Genomic DNA, 21,558 nt, shown 5'->3' with positions numbered 1-21,558 from the left:
AAACTAAGTCATTTAGATCAATTATTGGATATAATTGCAAAAAAAGTGTTTCTATTCAGCTGATGAGGAGAAGGAGGAGAAGGAACGGTTTGGTATTACTTGCTGGAACAGATCCTGAACACCTCCTGACCTTTTTAGTCCTTCTGTTTTTATACAAACAGGGTGTTAAGGAGGAAGACAAGCCAGTCTTTGTGTAATCAGCTTCTTTGTGTCTGCCGAGGAACCTTGATCATGAGACTCATGGGAGTGAACGCGAGCTCCACAGTTTGTGACACGGCTGAAATAAATAAAGCATCCTCATGCGGCGCTGTGGCTGCTGCTTTGTGTTTCTCATTGGAGTTGTGTTACATTTTGTTCATTCTTCTTCTTCAGGGAAGACGACCCCAGCAGGAACTGTGTTTGTGTGTTCTTGAGAAGTAGATTCATTGGAAACAAACACAGCCAGGTAAACGTGCATAACTTCAAACAGCTGTAACCTTGCACGACTGGTTTTATGTTGCTGTCACTTGACATATTTAGCTAACCACAAAATGCCACTGGTTATTCTGAGGCATTTTGGGGTTAGTTTCCGTTTTAAGCTGTGTTGCTGGGGATTAATGTGTCAAGACATCGCTTCACAGCGCCTGAGTCATCAGGCCTGAGATAGAAGTTCCTGTAAACAAATCTCGTTGACATTGTTTACCTTGCGCTGGTGTTCAGAGCAGTTTTATGCTTATGTGAACTTGCAAAAACAAACAGCACCTGTTCTACACCCATGACTGATTTATGACGTTATCAAATTTTTAAGCATGGTCGCACCATTTTACTGGTTGTTAAGTGAAGCCGAGATGTTTTTTGTACTTTAAATACAGTTAAGTAGTTACAAGAACTTCTTCCCAAGTCTACAGCTTATTTAACTTTGAAGTTAACAAAAGACCAAAGTAGACCTTGTTCGAAGGGATCACAGGACAAGCAAAATTCATGGGCTTAATATGAAACATGGACATAAAGAGAAAAAGACTTCAATCAAAATTGTATTATCAGAAAAAATGAATGACTAAAAAAAAAAAAACCCAAACAAATATTAAACAAAAAGAAACAACATCCACCTTCTAACACCAAACGTGTTAATCTTTGAATTCAGGTCTTTTCAATCCTATTGCTACAGGCGTATAAAATCAAGCACCTAGCCATGCAGTTTACCTTTATACACATTTGTGAAAGCATTGCTCATTCTAAAGAGACCACCGAATTCAAGCATGGTACTATGATAGGATGCAGAGCAGGTTGCAGAGTTCTGATGCACACTGTGCGTAAAAAGGGGCCGATGCTGACTCAATAACTGCTGAGCTTGAAAACTCCTCTGGCATTAACATCAGCACAAAAACTGTGCACCAGCTCTTGGTTCCAAGGCCAAGCAGCTCTTGCAGTGCTTTTGCCCATCTACTCTAGTTTGTACCTCCATTGGTGCGGTGCTAAACATGTTTGTTTAGGAAGTGAAAGGTTGCTGGCTCAATTCATGCATAAAATTCTACCTCATCAAACATGTGGAGCTACCTGCTGTGGCAACCCCGTTTGGAAAGGGATGAGCTGAAAGTAGCTTTAGTCTGTTTGGTGCAGGTTAAGAAGTCAAGCTCAGCCAGCATTCCTAGCAGATCACATGATCTTATTTCCAGACCACATCAGCTGACAACCAACTGACAACAAACTATACTGCATGGAGATGTTATTGCTGCTCTTCAAGAACAGAGATATGCTGCCAAATATATGGTACTACACATAAGAAACAACACATTCCTTGTGACTATAGTGATCCTGACTTAAATCCAAGACAGAACACCATCAATCTCTGACAATAGGGCATGTCTTTGAAGAATAATTGTTTTCAGAAATATAAGCCCAGACTTTAGGAAGATTAGAGTCTGAAGACATAATTAAAAGCCAAGTGAATGAATGATTCAGAGAGTTCAAGAATGCAAGGGGGAAGAAATCTGTCACAGCTGGGAAGGAATCTTGGAATGAGGCATCAGATGGCTTGGCTTGTTTCTGTCATTATTTGTTTTGTTTTTCTTTGTGTGTGTGTGTGTGTGTGTGGGGGGGGGGGGGGGGGGGGGGGGTGTTAAACCGATTTTTGGTCATCCTGTGGAAGATTGGGATATTTGGACTTTTAATACGGCTCTTCTTTCTACAGAGAACTTCACCAAGATGAATTAAGCATTAACTTAAATGTACTTTCATTATGACCTTAGCCGTTACCTGCCTTCTGTCTGTGAAACTGGAACAATCACACAGTGATGACTCCTCACTGAATTACTCCAATTCATGCCAGAGTTTATTTCTAACCCACATTTAAAACAGGTCCAATGACACAAGCCACGTGACCTTTCCGGGTGTTGTGACCTTTCCGGGTGTACCATGACTGCGATGACTTCAGCCCACCCCATCCCCTACATGCTATACAAAATATACATTATATACATAATGTATATTTTGTATACATTATGTATACCAAAAAAAACACACAGTTTCTTTCTTTTAAATTTTGTTTTTACAGGAAGACAGACTGAATTAAAGTCATTTCCTGCAGAGATATACTTTCCCTACCGCCCAGCCACAAAGCCACAACTTGCCTGGGCCTAACCTTAAAACAAGTCTCTACGTAATGATTTGCATCATTTGGACTTGCTTTACACACACACACACACACACACACACACACACACACACACACACACACACACACACACACACACACACACACACACACACACACACACACACACACACACACACACACGAAGAGATCCTCAGCAGTTCAGTGTGATTAATGGACTTATACACTGCCTCTTTCTCATCATACCAAAAAATTTGCTCTGTTGCTACATTAATACACAACAACATGCCCACTGGTTATGTTGTTTACAGCAAAGCACGTCATGAGTTCTGTGTTTTTGAAAAACATGTTGTGGACCAGTTTCCCAGTTGTGTATTTATGGCTATATTTTTCAGGTGCTTTGGATTTTAAAAGACCCACGGTTTAAGAACAGCTGCGAGGCATGTTTCAGGATTACTCAGTCTTCCTTTATGTCATCTTTCCTAAGGTGTGGCTTTTTACCTGTTTTCACCTTCTTCTTCCTTAAATTTCCTCTTTAAATAAAACTATAATCCAAACATCTGTGCTTGTTGTTTCATTAATTATGAGCCATCGTTTCTCTCCCTTTCAAATCAACACATCTTAGAAAAGCCAGACACCTTTCACTGCTCATCTGCTCAATAAGGAATAAACTAAGGCTATAGTTTACAGAGCTGCAAACCCTTAACTACACAGCAGCTACTAAAATATCCCAGAATGACTTCTAAGTGGCTGCAATCAACATTTTTACATTTGCTTTCCATTGAATCTTGCCTCAGCTCTCATCATCATTTTAGCTTCTTTCAGCTCATTGTTTTGGTTTTAAGGCTCAGAAAGTTTCTCTTTTAGTTTACCCTCAGGCTTCAGTGGTTTCACTAGCATGGCCATCACAGATGAAATGCGGAATAAGTTTCCACATGCGTTCCGATGTAACTACAGTCACTGTAGTGTTGTTGGAGCATTTCGCAACTCAAAAATATTCAGCCCTCAAAACCAGTCGGAGAACTACATCCTCCCTTCCAATGTACAACAAATAGCTGAAAGAACTTACCAGGGTCTTTATACATTTATCCAAGCCCCATCCCTTTTTTTACCCTCACTATATATAAGCTTAGTTGAACTATACAGCTCCAGCTGCACTCAGAGTGACAGTAAGGTTGTTTCCACTTCCCAGGATTTCTCAAAAATCCACAATCTAAGGCAGAATCTCACCTGATAGGCTTGGAGACACTGCATCGTGTTTCACCGAAGTTAAAATATTTTGCACAGATGTGTGTTTACCTCTCTTTGCTTTGATTCGCATCTTTAGCTCCTGTTTGGCTACAGACACAATCAGTTCCAGATGCACAAATAAATAAGCAAAAGCAGAAGTGATCAAAGAAACGACAGAAAGAAGGTAATGGCTGGTAAAGATAGTGGCCTGCTGAAGACAGCGGGGTACATGTTCTTTATAAACAGCATAGACTGATAAAAGGATTTTTTTTTTAACCTATAATAGCAAACAGGGAAAAAATGTGGACCACACAAGAACATGTTTCTCCTTTTAAAATGAAACAAGCTGATTTTTTTCTTTTGTTCTTCTGGTAGGATGGGGAATTACAGGTGACTTAATTTAGCTAAAGCCTTTCCTAGAATGAGTTAGGCAGAAGTGAGAGGAATGGTTAAGGAAACATTGGACACATTTCATTATGAGTTAACAATAATGTTACTGTTGTAAAGTGAAACGATGGTTTACAAGAAAGTACAACTTTTACACACACAGCTGCCGGTAGAGCTTTACCCGACTACTAAGTCAACTATTTCTATTAAAAACAAATATTACACACTTCAGCCTCAACAGTTGTTTAACATGAATACAAGACTTACACGTCGATACAGTATATCTATTAGAAACCCATCTGACTTCACCCCCGCCTGACTTGCTCAACGAAGGCTTCATTAGGGGGGGCTTTGAACTGAGGAGTAACCCGCTGGTGACATGCTTGTCGGCCACAGACATAATTGAATAAAGATTCCAGTTGTTCTAAAAACCTCTGGATGTAGCCTCTGGGTCTTTGAGGTGGGCCCCAGAAATCTGAGGAATGAGAGGCTGTCCCAGGGCTCTAAGAGCTGAGGACATAGTTTAATCCCACACCACTGGGAGAATACTGATCAGAAGAGCTCAGACAGCAGGGGGGCTGAAGGGCGTGTGTGTGTGTGTGTGTGTGTGTGTGTGTGTGTGTGTGTGTGTGTGTGTGTGTGTGTGTGTGTGTGTGTAAAAAGCATCGGCAAGCACTGAGCCTTGAACCTGAAAGTCTCCTGTAACATACTAATGGGAAGTGTCCTGTCTTAAATGCTGTCTGTGGAAATCACCCACAGCTTCCGGTGATGACATAATGTAAAAGTCAGAGGTCTTACAAGATGGCACAGATCTGTGTTTGTTGATACCATCACAAACACAGGAGTGGTGTCAGGCAGTTTGCCTGTGAATGATGGTTTCAAGTGTATGATTACATAATCACCTTGCCATGTTACAGCAAGTACTGTCTTTAACATCTTCACTGGGGCTTTGTGATCACATCAGCTCCAGTGGGAGCTCCCATCATGGCTTTAAAAAGTGACATAAAAGCTTTTGTGATGCACAAACCGATATATATATATTTTTTTTTTACGGGCCTCACTTCTGAGTTAGAAGTCCAACACCTCTCTGCATGAAGTGTGATCATTCACTTCTTTATTTATATTAATAACAGAACATGAAACCACACCTCATTACACTGCTGCTGGTGACTGGGAGTATTTCAGTCGGTCAGGGGGCAGATGTCAGCAGGGAGATACGGCACTAGGTGTTTAACTGCTGCCACCTATTGGCCAAGAGTTCACATTACAGCTTCTTGCAAAAAAAAAAAAAAAAAAAAAAAAAAAAAAATATATATATATATATATATATATATATATATATATATATATATTTTTTTTTACCTTTATTCACCTTTGTCACCAGTCATTTAGTATCACAAAATTAATGACCAATGTATGGTAAAATAGGTAAATATTATAATTTCTTGTAACAAAGAACAAACTTTTGAGCTAGAAAGAGACACTGTGATACCAGTGATTATAAACTATAAATTATTATATCTAATCATTTTATTTGTATTTATGTAATGAATGAATTCAGTTCAGGTCGGATAAATTGTATTTGTGTAGCTCAGTATCACATACTGAGGTTCAAAAGGCTTCCATATCCCTAAAACATATTAAGGCACAAAATACAGTGTTGTGAAAAAGTGTTTGCCCCCTTCTTGATTTTGTATTTTTTTTTGTATGTTTTTCACACTTAAACATTTCAGTTCAGAGAACAACTTTAAATAATATACAACGACAACACAAGTAAACACTAAATGCAGTTTCTAAATGAAGGCGTTTATTATTAAGGGGAAAGGTCCAAGCCAACATGGCCTTGTGTGAAAAAGTGATTGCCCCCTAAAACTAATAACTGGTTGGGCCATGCTTAGCAGCAACACCTGCAATCAAGCGTTTGTGATAACCAGCAATGAGTCTTTTACGCCGCTGTGGAGGAATTTTGGCCCACTCATCTTTGCAGAATTGTTGTAATTTAGGCATACTGGAGGGTTTTTGAGGACCTTTTTAAGGTCATGCTACAGCATCTCAATTGGAGTGATTTTGACTAAGCCACTCCAAAGGCTTCATTTTTTTAAGCCATTCAGAGGTGGACTTGCTGGTGTTTTAGATCATTGTTTTGCTGCAGAACCCAAGTGCGCTTCAGCTCAAGGTCACAAACAGATGGCCGGACATTCTCCTTCAGGATGTTTTGGTAGACAGCAGAAGTCTGTCTACTAAAACATCCCAAAGACTTGGGGATCATCAAGATGTTTCTGGCAGAAAGACAAGCCTTTATGTTCCTTTTGCTCAGCGGTGGTTTTCATCTTGGAACTATGCCATGCAGGCCATTTCTGCCCAGTCTCTTTTTATGGTCTTAACTGAGGCGAGTGAGGCCTGTGTTTTAATACTGATAAGTAAATCACACTGAGTTGCTTTGATCATCATCATGCAAAATGCAGGATTTATGTTGAAAACAGGTGTCTTTTACTCAAACTATAATAATTTCTCAAAACAAACCAAATTGTCTTGATAATTAAACATAACCAAACATCAGTGAACACAAACTAGTTCTTTTTTTAAAATTTGATAAAAATCATTTTCAGCTGTTTGCAGATGGTTTACATACCAATTACTAATGAGTTTATTAAGTTGTATCAATTGTCATTCTTTGTTTGCTAACAGTGAAGCTATTAAAATGCAAATATTTACCATTTATTAACCATTGTTCTAATAAACAAGCTTTAACTCGTTTGACTAAAACTGTTACTCGTCCTGTTTTTATATGATTTGACTGTAGCACAGTGACAAGCTGACACTTGTCAGTGTCTCAGTGAGCCCCAAATTAATACATGTGATTCAGCAGTCAAACAAAAAAGCAAGCAAGAAAGCAAAAACTTTCCCACGTTGCTTGTCTGTGTTTATTGTGCTATGGTGTGTTGATATCTGTGCATTCCTGTATTATCCTTTTGTGTTACACATTTCAATGTTTTTTTCCTCGCTACCTAGCCTGACCTGTCTCCCCAATGTGATGTTTGTGTATTGTATGTACGGTCGGCAAGGTCTGTCATCTCGGTTGTGGGCAAAAGACCTGCAACTGACAAATAAAGGCTATCTCATCATCATCATCATCATCATCATCATCATCATCATCATCATCATCAAAAAAACAAACATAAGACTGGGAAACATTAACATGCAGTCACCACCAGGTGTCGTGCTCCTGCCTGAACACTGTAATAGCAGTTAGTAACTTATGGCAAAAGGGGAAGGGTACAGCCTTGCAAAAGTTCACAAATAACCCACCAACCTGAAATTTCTCAGTTTTATATTACCCTCTGTAAGCTGGTTAATGTTTTATTAAGCACATGATTTAAACCTGTTTTCTTTCTTTACTTTCCCCCCCTTTTTGTTGTTGTTCTTGTTACTGCCACAGATGTGTGTCAGAAGATTGTGTGCAATTAAAGAGTGTGAATGTCCACACATTCTAACGCTGTTTAACTGAAGCGTTTTTACAGCTCATTGTAAAACCTGAATACTACTGTTCTTGGAACTGGTGGGTGGAGGCTCATGCTGCATGACAACAGGGTTCACGATTGTTATGTCGACACATTTTTAAAGCTTGCCCAATGAAGTTAACCCATGCAAAAACAACAGCATATAGGGATTTCTAGTATCATGCCTGCATCCTCTCACTTAGATAGTTTCTCTGATCTTTGATTTTAGAGTGCCAGGAGGTAAAGTAGACCTATCCTAAACATTTGGATACATTTATATATGGCTCTTTTTTTTGAAGTGCAGCCTGCTAATTTCTGAAACAGATAATAAATCACGTTTTGTAGGCTATTATGTCCAACTTTCAACAATAAAAGTGTGATATTATATTATAAGTAATAACAACAGAATAATTAGGTCACAAAGAGACACAAGGGCAGCTTTTACAAGAGGGGAATAGTCAACAGGGGTAATTTACACCTGACCTGACTTTTCATTATATGTTAATTTTCTACCCATCCAGCTGGCTATGCTATTTATTCTGATTACTGCTTGCCTTTCATGTAGCATCGATGTGGTGAAGTAGCTACTCCAATTTCGTTGTACTATTGTATAAAGTGTGACTGTGCAATGACAATAAAGAGTTAAAGTTAATATATACTGAGTAAAACAATACCAGTGGTTGAATATATTTCAAACTGACTACAGCATGTGTCATGACTACCTGTAAGCTCCACCTATTAAAGGCACAGGCAAAAAAAAGGTACGTAAAGCGGTTTGTTTACTTTTACCCATCCCTGGTCGATCACCTCAGAAAGCCACACTCTGACAACCGATTGGTTCGCGGTGCACTCTTTCCCCCAATCACCGAGCCTCTCTAGCTCCGCCCGCCACATCACTAGCATGGCGGCACGTAGAGCAGGAATTCCGCCTATGCGACGATGACAGCGTCGCTGAAGAGATAACAGCAGTAATGACTGTTGTACGATAGTGCAGGTCTGTTGCCCAGCAACATAAACCCCAGTTACTCTAAGGGTCAGCTAACCTGGTGCGAGCGGCTGGGCAGCAGCAGCCTCTCTGACAGACTTGACAAGACTGCGGATGAAGCCAAGTTTGTGCCCTGATGCTCTGAGCTGGACCGGTGCCTTTACTCCGCTTCAAGTCCTCGTCTGGAAGCTCATTCCTGCCGAATTGTTCTAGAAAGATGGATCTTCTCAGTGTGCTGCATTTCGACGAACTTTCTCATGGACTGGCAAACTTGTCCATGTTTCCTTTCTTTGACATGGCGCATTATATCGTCTCTGTCATGGCTCTGAGGGAGCAGCCAGGTGAGTGTTTACGGGACGTTGACGATTCTAGTTCCTGCCAAGTTTACTCTGTGAAGTGGCTTTTTTCTTTCTGTTAACTTTGTTTGGCTGAAGTTTGTAATATCAGGCCTCCAGCCATCCTGTTTAAAGTTTACCTGACTGCGTGGCACGTCGGTGGGGAATGGGGCTGTTTCGAAAAAGGAAAAGTTTTCCAGGTTCTTCACATTGAAAACAACGCACAAATAGCCCGCACGTGCTGCTTAAATGTGTTTATATAGCCTCGTTTCATAGGACTCATAAAATATTTACGATGTCATGTGCTTATTTGCATATTTCCTAGCTGAAGTGGTTCTTAATATGTCACTGGGTTCAGATCTGAGCCACTTAGTCTAATTTTTTAAAGTGCTTCTTTGCTGTTTTTACTGGTAATATTTCACATTAAACTAAATAGTATTTTGTTATGCAAAATCAGACACGCTGTAGGCATCCGCTTTGCTTCTGCAAAGTTGCAAGCGTTTTTACAGATTATAAATTATTTATCAGTATTGTAAAACATAACAGCTGTTAATTTGTGGGTTAATTGGCACGCAGCATAATCTGAACCTTAATTGGATAAGTTTGCATATAAATAGTGCTGCCACATATAGAAGTGCACTGCATCCAATTGAATTGATAAATTATGCAGTTAATAAATTAAAAAATTGCTATGGCTGAATTACTGGACCTTACTATTAACTTCTTTACATAGACTGATTGTTTTGGGCCAGACCAGGTGATGAGTTTGAACCATATCATGGTATGTTGTTCAGAAAATGCACAGATTAATGAATTCAAGCAAACTATAGCCAGAAGCATAATCAAACTCAGAACAGTCCGAGTTAGGCATGTGAAGAGCTTTGTTCAGTTTAAGTATTCAGATCTGTTAAGTTTAAGTAGTAATACTAATGGATAAATTCCACTCAAATAAACAAGGTCCTGCATTCAAAGGGACTGTCCAATCAGCTAACTTTACTGTCAGTGGCCTTTGCTGTTAGCAAGGGTGGAGCTACTTCATATTGTGTGGTCTTTTAATCTATGGACCCATATGCTGACTGAACATCAGCAACAGCCATTATCAGTCTTTCTGGCAAATATCAGCCTATTAGCACAAAGCTAATGTTCACAAATAGAGGCCTGTTTATATGCTGCGTCACATCAGCTTTTCATTGATTTTCAGCTACTTGCTTTAATGAGTACACTTGTTTTTCTAGATAATGAAGATTTCTTAGTTTCTGTCAAAAATCAATGATAAAAAATATTGGTATCAACTCAGAATTTCACAGTACGTCCACCCCTTTACCTGCTGGTTACCTCTCACTTTACCATACTCATTTAGCATACTGGTGTTCTGCGGATGCTTTGCAGCGCATATTCAGAGGATTTTAAACACAGCACAAAAGATTACTGGCTTTCCTTTTCCCTCACTGGAAGAGATTGCAAAAGCGAGATATATTTCAAGAAGCCTTAAAAATGAATAGGGACTCTTTTTCACCCTGGACCCTTGCTGTTTGACCTGTTGCCCTCTGGTAGACACTACAGAGTCATCAAAACAAGGGTAAACAGATTGCAGAGTGGTTTTTAGCCTAGTGCAATCATGGCTGTAAATCAAACATTTATTGCGGTGCATCATGGTACTTTTTATTTAACCCTTGACACCTTTATATTCATAATTATTTATTACCTTCTGCACCGTGAGAACAACTCTGTTTGATGGTGTGATTGGTTTGTTTTCATACTGTGTGGTATTTTTTTTGAGGAACTTGGAAAAGTGGCAACTTACTTTTGGTGTTGGAGCCTCATGAGTCATTACTTGTTTATCTCAGGAAAGCAAAAGCAATTAAGCTCTCCCCACAGCCTCAGTATAAACCTTTTAGTTCTGTCGTCTGCAGTCTGTCATTGTAGCAGTAGTTAGAGATCATCGTCACAAAAGTTTAAAAGCCCAATGCTTTATCTGTGTCACAGCCTATTGTATGAGCTAAGACCAAGGTTGGACACGAGCCATGTTATGTCACCAAGATAGTGGCTATGGAGACAGGTGGACTTTAACTGCACAGAGAGTTGACTCAAGCACGTGGACAGTCCATTGTAGTCCCCCTGCTGTAGGTCTACGGGCTATTTTTGAACTTGCCTTGCAAAGCATCTGAGCTACTGTGACCTTTTTAACCCTGTGTCCTCTACTCCGGTCTGTTTGTCTCTGGCTGGACGAAAGAATCACAGGGAGCGACAGTGTTGACAACACCGTTTGCAAAATTCTCATGTCGGTCGTTGCTTGTTCGCTCACTTCATGTTAGTTTGGTGACAATCAGTGACTTGCTTAACAAACAAACAAAAGGTCACTGAGAGAATGGCCGAGAGCAGATTTAAATCTCTGGGTCATTTAAAAAGAAACAGTAAACTCTGTCAAGGCAGAAAAAAAAACAGAGGGCCCCCCAAAAAGGAAAGGAATGCCATAAACCATTCAACCCTCCTTCGCTAGTCTCTTTCCTCTTTTCTCTTTCCTCTATGTCAAATCCACCTTCGTGCTGTGCAGTGGTGGGGCGGCTCCAGATGTTCTCAACCGTTAGCAAGAAGAAAAACAAGTTTCAGTTCAGCTTAATTGCACGTTAGACACACATATTGTACAAACGAGTATTTTGAAGGCGCTTGTCTGTTCTACCCCCTGTGTTTATGCCATTACGGAGTTATTTTAAGCTCCTTTATAAACACTGCTGAGAGTGGAGTGTGAGGAAAACGGAAGGACGGGGACAAGGAAGGAGAGCAGTGGTTATATGTCAATCAGTGGGCCTCTCTTTAAGCCAGAGACAAGCAGAGGTGTTTTTTTTTTTTTGGGTATTTAAAGCTAGCTATAATTATGCTGTCCACAGAGGGAGGAAGAAGAAGACTTGTAGATTTGCATATTAAGAGGAATGAAAAAAACAGTTTCCGTGTTAGATAATGCTGTGTTTGGTCTGTATATTTGTTAGATGTTATCCTGGTTAAAACGGAAAGACTTTTGTTAGACTGCTGCTGCGGAACAGGTGAACTGCAAGAGAGAAAAGAAGGAAGGAAGACATCTGCATTTCTCAAATTTGACTTGTAAATCCACTTCCTTCCAATGCAAAACCAGAGGAAGGCATTTTGCATGTCAGAGCACTCTAAGCAGTGCATTTATATTTCAGCGGAAATGGTATTTTTTTTCTGTTGTTTGCTTCTTCATCGACCTTTAGATGTCATCATGTTTTATGAATTGATCTCCCTCCATCTTTAATCTCTCTGCGACCCATCGGGAACACACACTGACTACAGCAGTTTGCTTTGCTGTGGAGCTAAAGGTGATGACAGTGCAACAGTGTTTACTGTGTAAGCAGTGTGGTGCATTGGTAAACTCTGCACTGTAACAACCACAACAACAAAAAGCAGTGTCGAGGGTTTAGGCTGGGGGCTATCACAGAGAACAGGATGTAAATAACTGTCACGATGTCAGACTTTTTTTTTTTTTAAATTGCTGTTCCCCACTGAGATTTTTATTTACCCTCCCCAGCATCGTTTTAACCACATGAGGTGTGTTACATAAGATTTCTTGAGCGCAATCATGGAAAAAAGAAATCATAGTATTACACAGTGATGGCTGAAATCTGCTGACACTGAGCTGCAGCCACTTTATAGTGTATTCCTCACTCCATTTGTTTATTTGTCTGTGGCATGCTGGAACCCACACTTAGTTGTGAGGAAAAGTGAAGTTAACATACCTTTTTCCATCTGTTTTCTAATGCATGTGACTTTAACATGTTTAAGCATAAGATTACAACTGTGGTCAAAAATTTACATCCACTCATTGTGGGCACGAATGTCATTGTAATTTAGATTTATCTATTCCGAAACCAGCTCTGATTTGTGTTTAGAATCGTTGTTCTGTTGGAACACCCAATTGTGTCAAAGTTACAAGTTAAAGAATGTGAAGGTTATCCTTCTGTTCCATTATTCCAACCACTTTATGAAATGTACCAGTACCACTTGACTACCAGTACCACAGCCCAGAGTATGATGCTACTACAACCATGCTTGACAGCAGGTATGTTGTTCTTTTCACTCACAATTATTTCTCCAATCATACATCTTGTCATTGTGGCCAAAAAGCTCAATCTTTCTCCAGAACACATTTGGCTCATCAATGTGGGAAGCTGCAAATTTCAGTCAAGCTGAAAGGTTTCAGTTTTGTTGCCAAGGTTTCTTTCTTGGTCAGCATCCTCTCAGTTTATGGTGATGTAAAACTCACTTTGCAGTGATGCTGGTATTCCAGCAGTTTCCAGTTCATGGCAGGCTTCAGCCTCTGTGTTCATGTATTGTTCCCGAGCATCCTAACTAATTTCCTCCCATCTGAGGCTGACAGTTTGCGTCTTCTTTCAGACCTTGGCAAACTGGTGACGCATCTGAGCGACCGGATGACCATCCTGCAATCTGTAGTTTTTTTAGAAATGGTCCATAAAGATTCTTGAATGGCCTTCTATACTAAAAAGCTGGGGCTGTGCCAAGGAAAACAAGTCATTCATTAAAGTCATACATCTGTGTACCTGCTTGTTTTTTGTGACCACAAAACTAGTCAGAGGAGACAGTCCACCAACTATGCATCAGCCCAGGCAGTGGACCTCAAATAAGTATAATAGGATTGATCACTCGGCCGTCTGGTCTCCAGCTGTCTGTGTTTGCAACGGAGTATAATTTCAGTTTTATACAAAGACATATCAGTGAATAAGCTCCTTTAGTACTGGCTGCTTACCTGTTGTATCTTTATGCCAGGTGCGTTTCTATTCGTATATGTGATATCTCAGTGCAGGAGGAAGTCCAGGTGAAATTTAAAACTTACTGTATTCAGTGTTGAGTTTTACCCGTGACTCATGCAAGCAATTAGTGAGATGCTATCCTGCATTTACTAACAGGTTCATGTGTCTGCTACCAGACACATCAGCTTTCACATTTTCCTCCACTGCAAATTGTCTCATGTAGAAACTTTGAACTCATTTTAAAGTTTTTTTTTTTTTCTTTCTAAGGAACTGCCACTCTATAGAAAGTTAAACAGTGAACAACTCAGACGTGAGGCCGAGGGAGGCTACATAGGAAGCAGCTTTAAATCCTCCTGGTTTACCAATCTCACTCCAAGAGTCTTTAATCTTTCTGTAATCCCCAGATTACCATTTTGGTCCTGTGTTTGGCCACACTGACTAAGGGCAGGTAACACAAGGACTGACTAAGAGCTACCTGTCTTAATTTCAAAACATATGTATATTCCTTGGCAGCATTAATTTTGGTTGAGGCAGACAAGGCATTGCAGGATTGTATTAGAGTATGTCAGAAAAAGTACTGCATGAAATGTGTGTATCTCATTGATATTGTAGCATAAAAACATATTAGCAGTTCAGGCCACCCATGATGAAGTCCACCTTTTAAAAGAGAGATCTAATGACATCAGTGCCTACACTGATTGCTACACTACTTAAGTTTAGCTCTCCACGCCACAACAGTGGATTTAAAAAAACAAGACAAACAAACAGTCAAGGTATGATTGAAGTGTACACTTGCAGCTTTAATTCAAGGGGTTTTAACAAACGTAGTGTATTAACACTTTAGGAATTACAGCCTTTTTATACAGCCTCCTATTTTCAGAAACTCAAAAGTAAATTGACAGTTGACTGACAAGTAGTTTCATGGCCAGGTGAGGCCTGTTCACTTTATTATTTCATGTCAAATTAAGGTAATGAATGAAATGGAATGGATTCCAAGTATTCAACTTGCATTTGGTATTGCTTCACTGAAACTCTCAATAATAGGTCCCAAGAAATGGTGACACAAGTAAAGGAGCCCATTATTAGACTGAAAGACCAAAATAAACCTATTAGAGAGATAACATTAGGAGTGGCCAAATCAGTAATCTGTGACTCCTTCTTTCCTCCTAAGAAAATTCCCCACATAGCATCTATACAAGTCCATAGTAGTATCGAGGAAGCAGGCGTATCATTGTTGTTTAAGTCGACAGTATAGAGACGCCCTCATGAATGTAAATGGAGAAGGTTTACAACAAGGTTACTGTGGTTGGCACAGAACATGGAACAGGAAGTTCTTTCAGATGTTTTCTAGACTTAGCTAGAAAACATCTGAAAGAGGCTGTACATGTCTCAAAGAATTGTTTTGACAGATGAAACCAAGATGAACTTGTACCAGAATGATAGGAGGAGGAAAAAGAATGAGAAGGGGAGAAACAGCCCTTGATCTGAAGCATACACGTCATCTGTCAAAGTTATGGCATGTATTTCAACCAGTGGTTGATGATGTGACTGCTGATAGAAATAGCAGGATAAATTCTGAAGTCCACAGGGCTATACTCGCCGCTCACATTTAACCAAATGCTGCAAATATCAGCTCTTCACTTCATTTAATGGATAATGAGGCAAAGCATACCACAAGAGAAGCCCAAGAATTTTTCAAGGTAAAGAATTGTGATTCTTCAAGGCTAAGCCAGTCACCTGACCTCAGCCTAATAGAGCAGCTTTTCAATGATTAAATACAAAACTGCATGGAGACAGAACCACAAACAAGCAGCAACTACAGGCCGCTGCAGTAAAGGCCGGGCACATCTAAAGGCCACTACCGCTCGAATTAAAGCTGAAATCCTGCACTTGAATCATATTGATTGTTTGATTTTAAAATCCGCTGGTATAACAACATCTACACCTGAAGGTCTTAATAGAAAGCAGCTTCCTTGCTAATTCATGCTTAACAGTCCATTTTGTCTTTTGAGTCTTGGCCGATCCTGTCATGTAGATGTTGTGTAAATGGTTTCAGTCACTCATACTGCAGCTGTGATTGACAAATAGACTGAACAAAGAAAAGGAGCTATCTGTGAACCTCAAACAATGTCTATGAAAGAGTATCAAACTCCATTATGTTCCAGTTATCTGTTATCTTCAAATTGAACTGGTTTATGTATCAAGTTAAGCCCAGTGTAAACGACATCTTACTCATTCACAGTGCTAGTCTCTTTATTCTAAGAACCTGCCCAATAATAGTGATCATTTATGTTTATTGTTCTTTATTATCCATTTTTGCTGTTGTGCAGGAGCTCTCGAGGTGTCCAGAGTCAGCCCCTTAGCCTGCTGGTTCAGCTCCATGCTCTTCTGTTTTGGGGGAGCGGTGCTGTCGGGGATCATGCTGGCAGAGCCACCAGTCGCTCCTTTGTCCAACAGCACCGGTGTTCTCCTTGCTTCAGTCATATGGTAAATATCTGATGGTTGAAATATCTAAAGCTGGAAAAATAAGGTGTGTAGATTGTAGTAAAGAAAGAGGCAGAGGGGTTTGAATTAGTGAATAATAGATAAATAAAGTCATTATCCAAGTTTTCCAAATGTGGAAGAAATAGAGACGTTTTCAAAGAGTGTATGTATCTAAATAAGTCTTTGGCCCCCTCTGCTGGTGGCTTGTATTATTACACCTGTCTCACAAACAATTTACAACACCCCCTGCTGGTGAATGTAGGTACTTGACAAAGACCTGAGGGTAATGCTGTCAAAATCACCTTGAGCCTTGTTTAGTGGCCATGTCATTGAAATGTGCATGTGTCCACGTGTTAAATGAGCCTTGTGTACCTCTATTAGGTACTTGGTGTTTTACTGCCCCATGGACCTGGTGTATGCATGTGCATCGCCGCTGCCCCTCAGACTGGTGCTGTCAGGGATGAAGGAAGTGACGAGGACGTGGAAGGTCCTTGGAGGGGTGACTCAGGCTCACAGCAAATACAAGGACGGCCTTCTTGTTATGATTGCCATCGGATGGGCTAGAGGTCAGTAGGTATGAGTGTGACGGGGCTTCTTTTTTTTTTTTTTTTGCATGTTAGGGCTTTCAAGTAACCATAAAATATTTGAATATTTAACACACACATTTTACATATTAATGCGTAGCAACCATATATCTCTTTACTCTCCCTACCAGGTGCTGGAGGTGGTCTGATAAGTAATTTTGAGCAGCTTGTTCGAGGAGTGTGGAAACCAGAGACAAATGAGCTCCTCAAAATGTCTTAGTAAGCCTCACACAGACTCTCGAATATCGATTTTATGATATTTTTGTGGTCATAAAATGTAATTTTTAATGCACATTAAGTATATTGTCCTATCTTGACTGTAATTTGTTATATTAATGCTATACTATATACCAGGCAAGCAATTTTTTTTTTTTCATGGTCCCTTGTAGCTTTTCAACAAGTCATACAGAAATTAAAGTGGCATCAATCCCTCTCACTTTACCCGCAGTAATAACATAAACATGAGCATAAACATGAGGGTAATTTCCAGACTTTCCACACTATTCAACCATGCTGAAGATGCAGTTTATGCAACTGGAAGCCTGACACATCTAAAGTTAACAACATGCCCTGGTTTATTTGTGCATACAAGATGTGATTTATTTCAGTTGTATGTATATACTTATCTTCTATTTTTCAGTTTTTGTTAGGATTTATCTTTTTTCTCTGCTTTTCTCTTTAGTCCCACAAAGATTACCCTGATCGGGGCGGTGTTGTTCGCTCTGCAGCAGACACACTACCTGCCTCTCCAGAAGCACCACCTGATGTTCATTTACACCGTCTTTATTGTTGTCAACAAGGTCAGTCTGGTGCCAAACCTGGACTCCAAACCTGAACCTATGAGTAGGCTATAACTCAAGATTGTAGTAATTTGGAAAATTCCAAAGAAAGGAGGTCTATTTTTGATCAGTTTAGCTTGACTACTTGCAGCAAAAGAAATGAATAAATGCCACTCTTGTTATTAAGTTAAAACTTGGGTATAGCAAAGGTTTTAGTGCCACAGCTTCCTCCCAAATCGGTGCTATCGTGTCTTCTAAATGACCTTTCTCGCTCTGCTTTTTTTGAAGTTTTCGCCGTGGTGACTCACATTAGTACGGTATTACCCGTAGGGCTGGGGCTTTTGCATCATTTTCATCAGCTTGCATCATCCACTTTTCTCTACTCTGGGAAACTTGTGCTCTTGACTGAGACACAGATAAATCTAAGACGTCTTCTTTCAACTCTCATTCTGTTAGCTCCCTCTGACTCTGATCTGTCAAATTAACAGCAAACAGTTTCATCACGTTTAAGAGCTGTGTCCAGGCCTGCTGTTTGTTATTTTGGGTTCTCGGTGTTGCGGATGTTCGCTTTTATTCCCAAATGAAAAGTAAATGCTCATAAATTTACTTTGTGTGAGATGGACTACAGTTGTTCAGCTTTCTATGAAAGGTGACAATTTGTTGTCTATAATAAGCTGAAATCTTTTCTTTCTTCTTATTTGCTTTTTGATTTGACCTCATTGGTGCAACGCTGCAGTCACAAGCAGTGGTCAGAGACCACACCAGCATTGTTGTGACTGTGTGATGAACTTGCTAGCTTGTTATCTTTTGAAATGGTTACTTTGAAGATGGGGATCAGTTCTGCTGCGACCGCTTGCACTCAGTTGCCATCTTCAAAGTGGCTTTGGTGCGGTAATACCTAACTTGACCTCATAATTTTGAAACAGAAGTTAAAACACCTTCATAAATATGTGCTCTGCAACATTGGTTTTATATATGAATATAACCAGCATGCAATGACAGATCATAGACAGGTTATGCTCATCGGGGCTGCTGAGCGTAACTGGACCAACTCAGCTTCTAAATTAGACGGCAGCTGTTTGCAAACCTTGTCTCAGAGTGATTGCAGTCACTATCAGTCAGACTACAGTTGGAGGACATGTGCAATCAGCTTGCAAATTGATCACTCACATGTGCGCCTTTCCCACTAACACCCACTCAGCTTGGCTCAACGTGGTTTTCATTTACAATTAAGTGCCACCTCAATGTGGGTGGGGTTGTTAGAACAAGGCAGCCCAAATTTCCTGTAACGTTATTTGTATGATGCAAACACGACACAACAATGAAGGGCATTGAGGCGATGGTATACCTACCGCTAAACCGATGTTACAGGTACGCAGTAGGTCATTGGACCACGATGTTGGTTTGTGTGTGGGCATTTCCTTCGTTGTCAGGTCACTTGGACACCAGGCTGAGTAGGTATTTAAAAAAAAAAAAAGAAGTATCTGGTACCAGGCACTACTACCTAATGGGAAACCCCAAGACTGAGTTAAGCCAAGTAGGTACAAGTGAAAAAGAGGCTAAGGTCACCGCTACTACTTGCAGTCAGTCTCTGACAGCAAAGGAAATCAATATTTATACATATGTTTAAAAATGTGTATACATGTGGGCTTTTGATCTCTATATTTGCCAACTAGTAACGCCCTGTTACTAGTTGGTGTGCCTATTGGGTGGTGCAGAAATTAACACTGTTTCTTGATATGAGACCAAGGCGGAGACACATGACAGTAATGGGGGAGCATTTGTAAATAGGAGGTTTGTGTAATGATGCCGATTGGCATATCTGTCCCACACTAGATATGTCAATCCATCCATTATGGCAAGCTCTGAAAATACAGGAGCAACCGAGAGTACCAAGCTAGCCGGGGAGCATAGAGAAGTTCCTGCTGTGGCTGAGGGAACTATAAGAGCAAGGTTTCAAGTAAAGCGATAGAAGTAGCCATGTGATCCATTCATTATTTTAAAAAATGGTCATTATAGCTGATTTCAGGACATCTGCTCTGTTGAAGGACAATTTATTCTCTCCCAAATGTCATTAAATGTCTCATCCTTTTCTAAATTTTTCACACATGTATTGACGCATGTATGTTTTGCTCTGTAGTCAAGGATGATGCTGACGGGCTCCTCCACCTCACCCTTTGCCACCATCGAGTCAGCCCTCTATAAGACCCTCTTCGCTGGCTACTCGCCTTATGCCGCCCTCACCAGTGAGGTGAAGAGCGCTTGCATCGATAATAGCAGCATGAACAAGACAACCACCGCCACCAAAGAGTCCGGTGAGAATGGATCGTCGGGGCAGCAAACCCCAACTTCTCCAGCCACGGGACAGAGCAGCTCGCTCGAAGCCAAAGAGGAGTCACCGAACGCCGCGGCAACAAACTGCAAAAAGACCAACTAGTCAGCCTTCGCCCTGTAGCGCCTTTTCACCTCTAAGCAGGGCTGGAGTCATTTATGATTCACACATTTCAAGTCAGGAGTTCACTTTAACTTTATTTTTCCATTTTGTCTTTTGTGCAGGGACACGCTTATTGTTCTTCAGGCTAAAAGGCCATGTTTCTTTTTCTCTAAACGATTTCTTTTGCATTTCTTAGAAAGTGATTTCAAGCTGGCTGCTGAAAAGGAATTTCAATAAAAGCCAACTCCAGCAAAAGCCCTGCACCTTATATTCTGGGATAATCACCACATCCTTAAAGTACTGTAATGCTTTTCCTGCTGTTGGATATGAACATCAAACTATCTCTGGGCTGTAGCTTAATTTTTGAAATATATATTTATAATGGGAACAATCAATTTCAGGGGTTTTGGGGACCAGTGCTGTGCACCTGCTGATCTACGAATGTACTTCATTCCTCTCTGTATATATTCTGCTTCGTGTAAATGCTAAATTTCTTACTCTGAAGTGGTTACATTTTTTTAAGGAAAAAAGAAAAGAAATTCTATTCTATGAGATCCAGAGATTTTATTTTATTTATACATAATGATTTCACTCTTGAATGTGTAACATTTTGAAATGGAGGACCGTTTTATTCAGTCACTCTGGCGAATGCTTTGAATGGTGATTGAAAGCATGAGAATAAACAGGTTTGAATGCATGTGATTTCCTGCCTATGGTGTTATTGTACTGCTCAGTGAACACGAGTGCACTTGGGTTTAAATTGCCAAACATATCAGTAGTTACATTTTAAAATGTGTCTATCCTTGAAAGAATCTTCTCCTTATTAATGCAGCTCTCTTAGCTACATTTGTTCAGCTTCATGTGTCAAAGGAAAAAAAATTAATGACTACTTTTAGCTTCTTGTAAGTTGATACAAAGCAGCGCAACGTCTAGAAGTAACCTCCACTATAGGCTGAAACATTGCATCAGTTTATCATCAGCACCTGATTGATACCTCAGCCTCTTTAAAAAGCTGCTGGAAAGAGATCCCCCCCACCCCCCGAAATCCCCGCCTCCCAAAGTTCTCATCTATGTAACCTCAGACAGCAAAGAACCCCCCTGTGAATACAAATTAAAAACAGAGGGTGGGTGTCAAAGAGAAAAGAGAAGCTGTTCAAAGGCGATCAAAAGCGATACTGGTTGAGATGATGTACCTGCCTTTAAAAAAACGCCTCAAGTCCACTGATGTCAGACGTGTGCGTGTCAATTACGGGCTCGTAGCTTGAGGTGTTTGTTGCAAAAAACTGCTTTGTGTTGCTTTCTGACTCTAATGGTGAACTGCGTGACCTGGAAAACGGAAAGACATGTTAATAAGCCTCTGTTATTCCCTGTGATGGCTGTTATGGTAAGAAGGCAGGTGACACGGCAACAGCTCAGAGCCTGAATGGTCCCAGACAATTCTCTTAATGAGGTCCAGACCTGTA

The 21,558-nt window shown here is 40.2% G+C and overlaps 1 protein-coding gene across 1 annotated transcript; it reads left to right on the top strand.

Moving 5' to 3' along the window:
* The first annotated feature begins 8,607 nt into the window (after positions 1-8,607).
* tmem38b (transmembrane protein 38B) lies at positions 8,608-20,797 on the top strand. The gene is made up of 6 exons (XM_080876433.1): positions 8,608-9,036; positions 16,145-16,301; positions 16,680-16,864; positions 17,014-17,101; positions 17,565-17,682; positions 19,802-20,797. Exons 1-6 carry the CDS (start codon positions 8,913-8,915, stop codon positions 20,096-20,098), a joined length of 969 nt encoding a protein of 322 aa, XP_080732559.1. The 5' UTR covers positions 8,608-8,912; the 3' UTR covers positions 20,099-20,797.
* The last annotated feature ends 761 nt before the right edge of the window (positions 20,798-21,558 follow it).

This window comes from Rhamphochromis sp. 'chilingali' (genome assembly GCF_963969265.1).
Source record: "Rhamphochromis sp. 'chilingali' genome assembly, chromosome: 2".
Lineage (NCBI taxonomy): Eukaryota > Metazoa > Chordata > Actinopteri > Cichliformes > Cichlidae > Rhamphochromis > Rhamphochromis sp. 'chilingali'.
This window is presented reverse-complemented; position numbering and strand designations above follow the sequence as displayed.

Bases quoted from the DNA above. Each gene is read 5' to 3' on its own strand.
- tmem38b (XM_080876433.1), top strand. From the start codon at position 8,913: ATGGATCTTCTCAGTGTGCTGCATTTCGACGAACTTTCTCATGGACTG. The intron at 17,102-17,564 runs GTAAGCCTCACA...TTTTCTCTTTAG, and splicing joins GAGCTCCTCAAAATGTCTTA to TCCCACAAAGATTACCCTGA. The intron at 17,683-19,801 runs GTCAGTCTGGTG...TTTGCTCTGTAG, and splicing joins TCTTTATTGTTGTCAACAAG to TCAAGGATGATGCTGACGGG.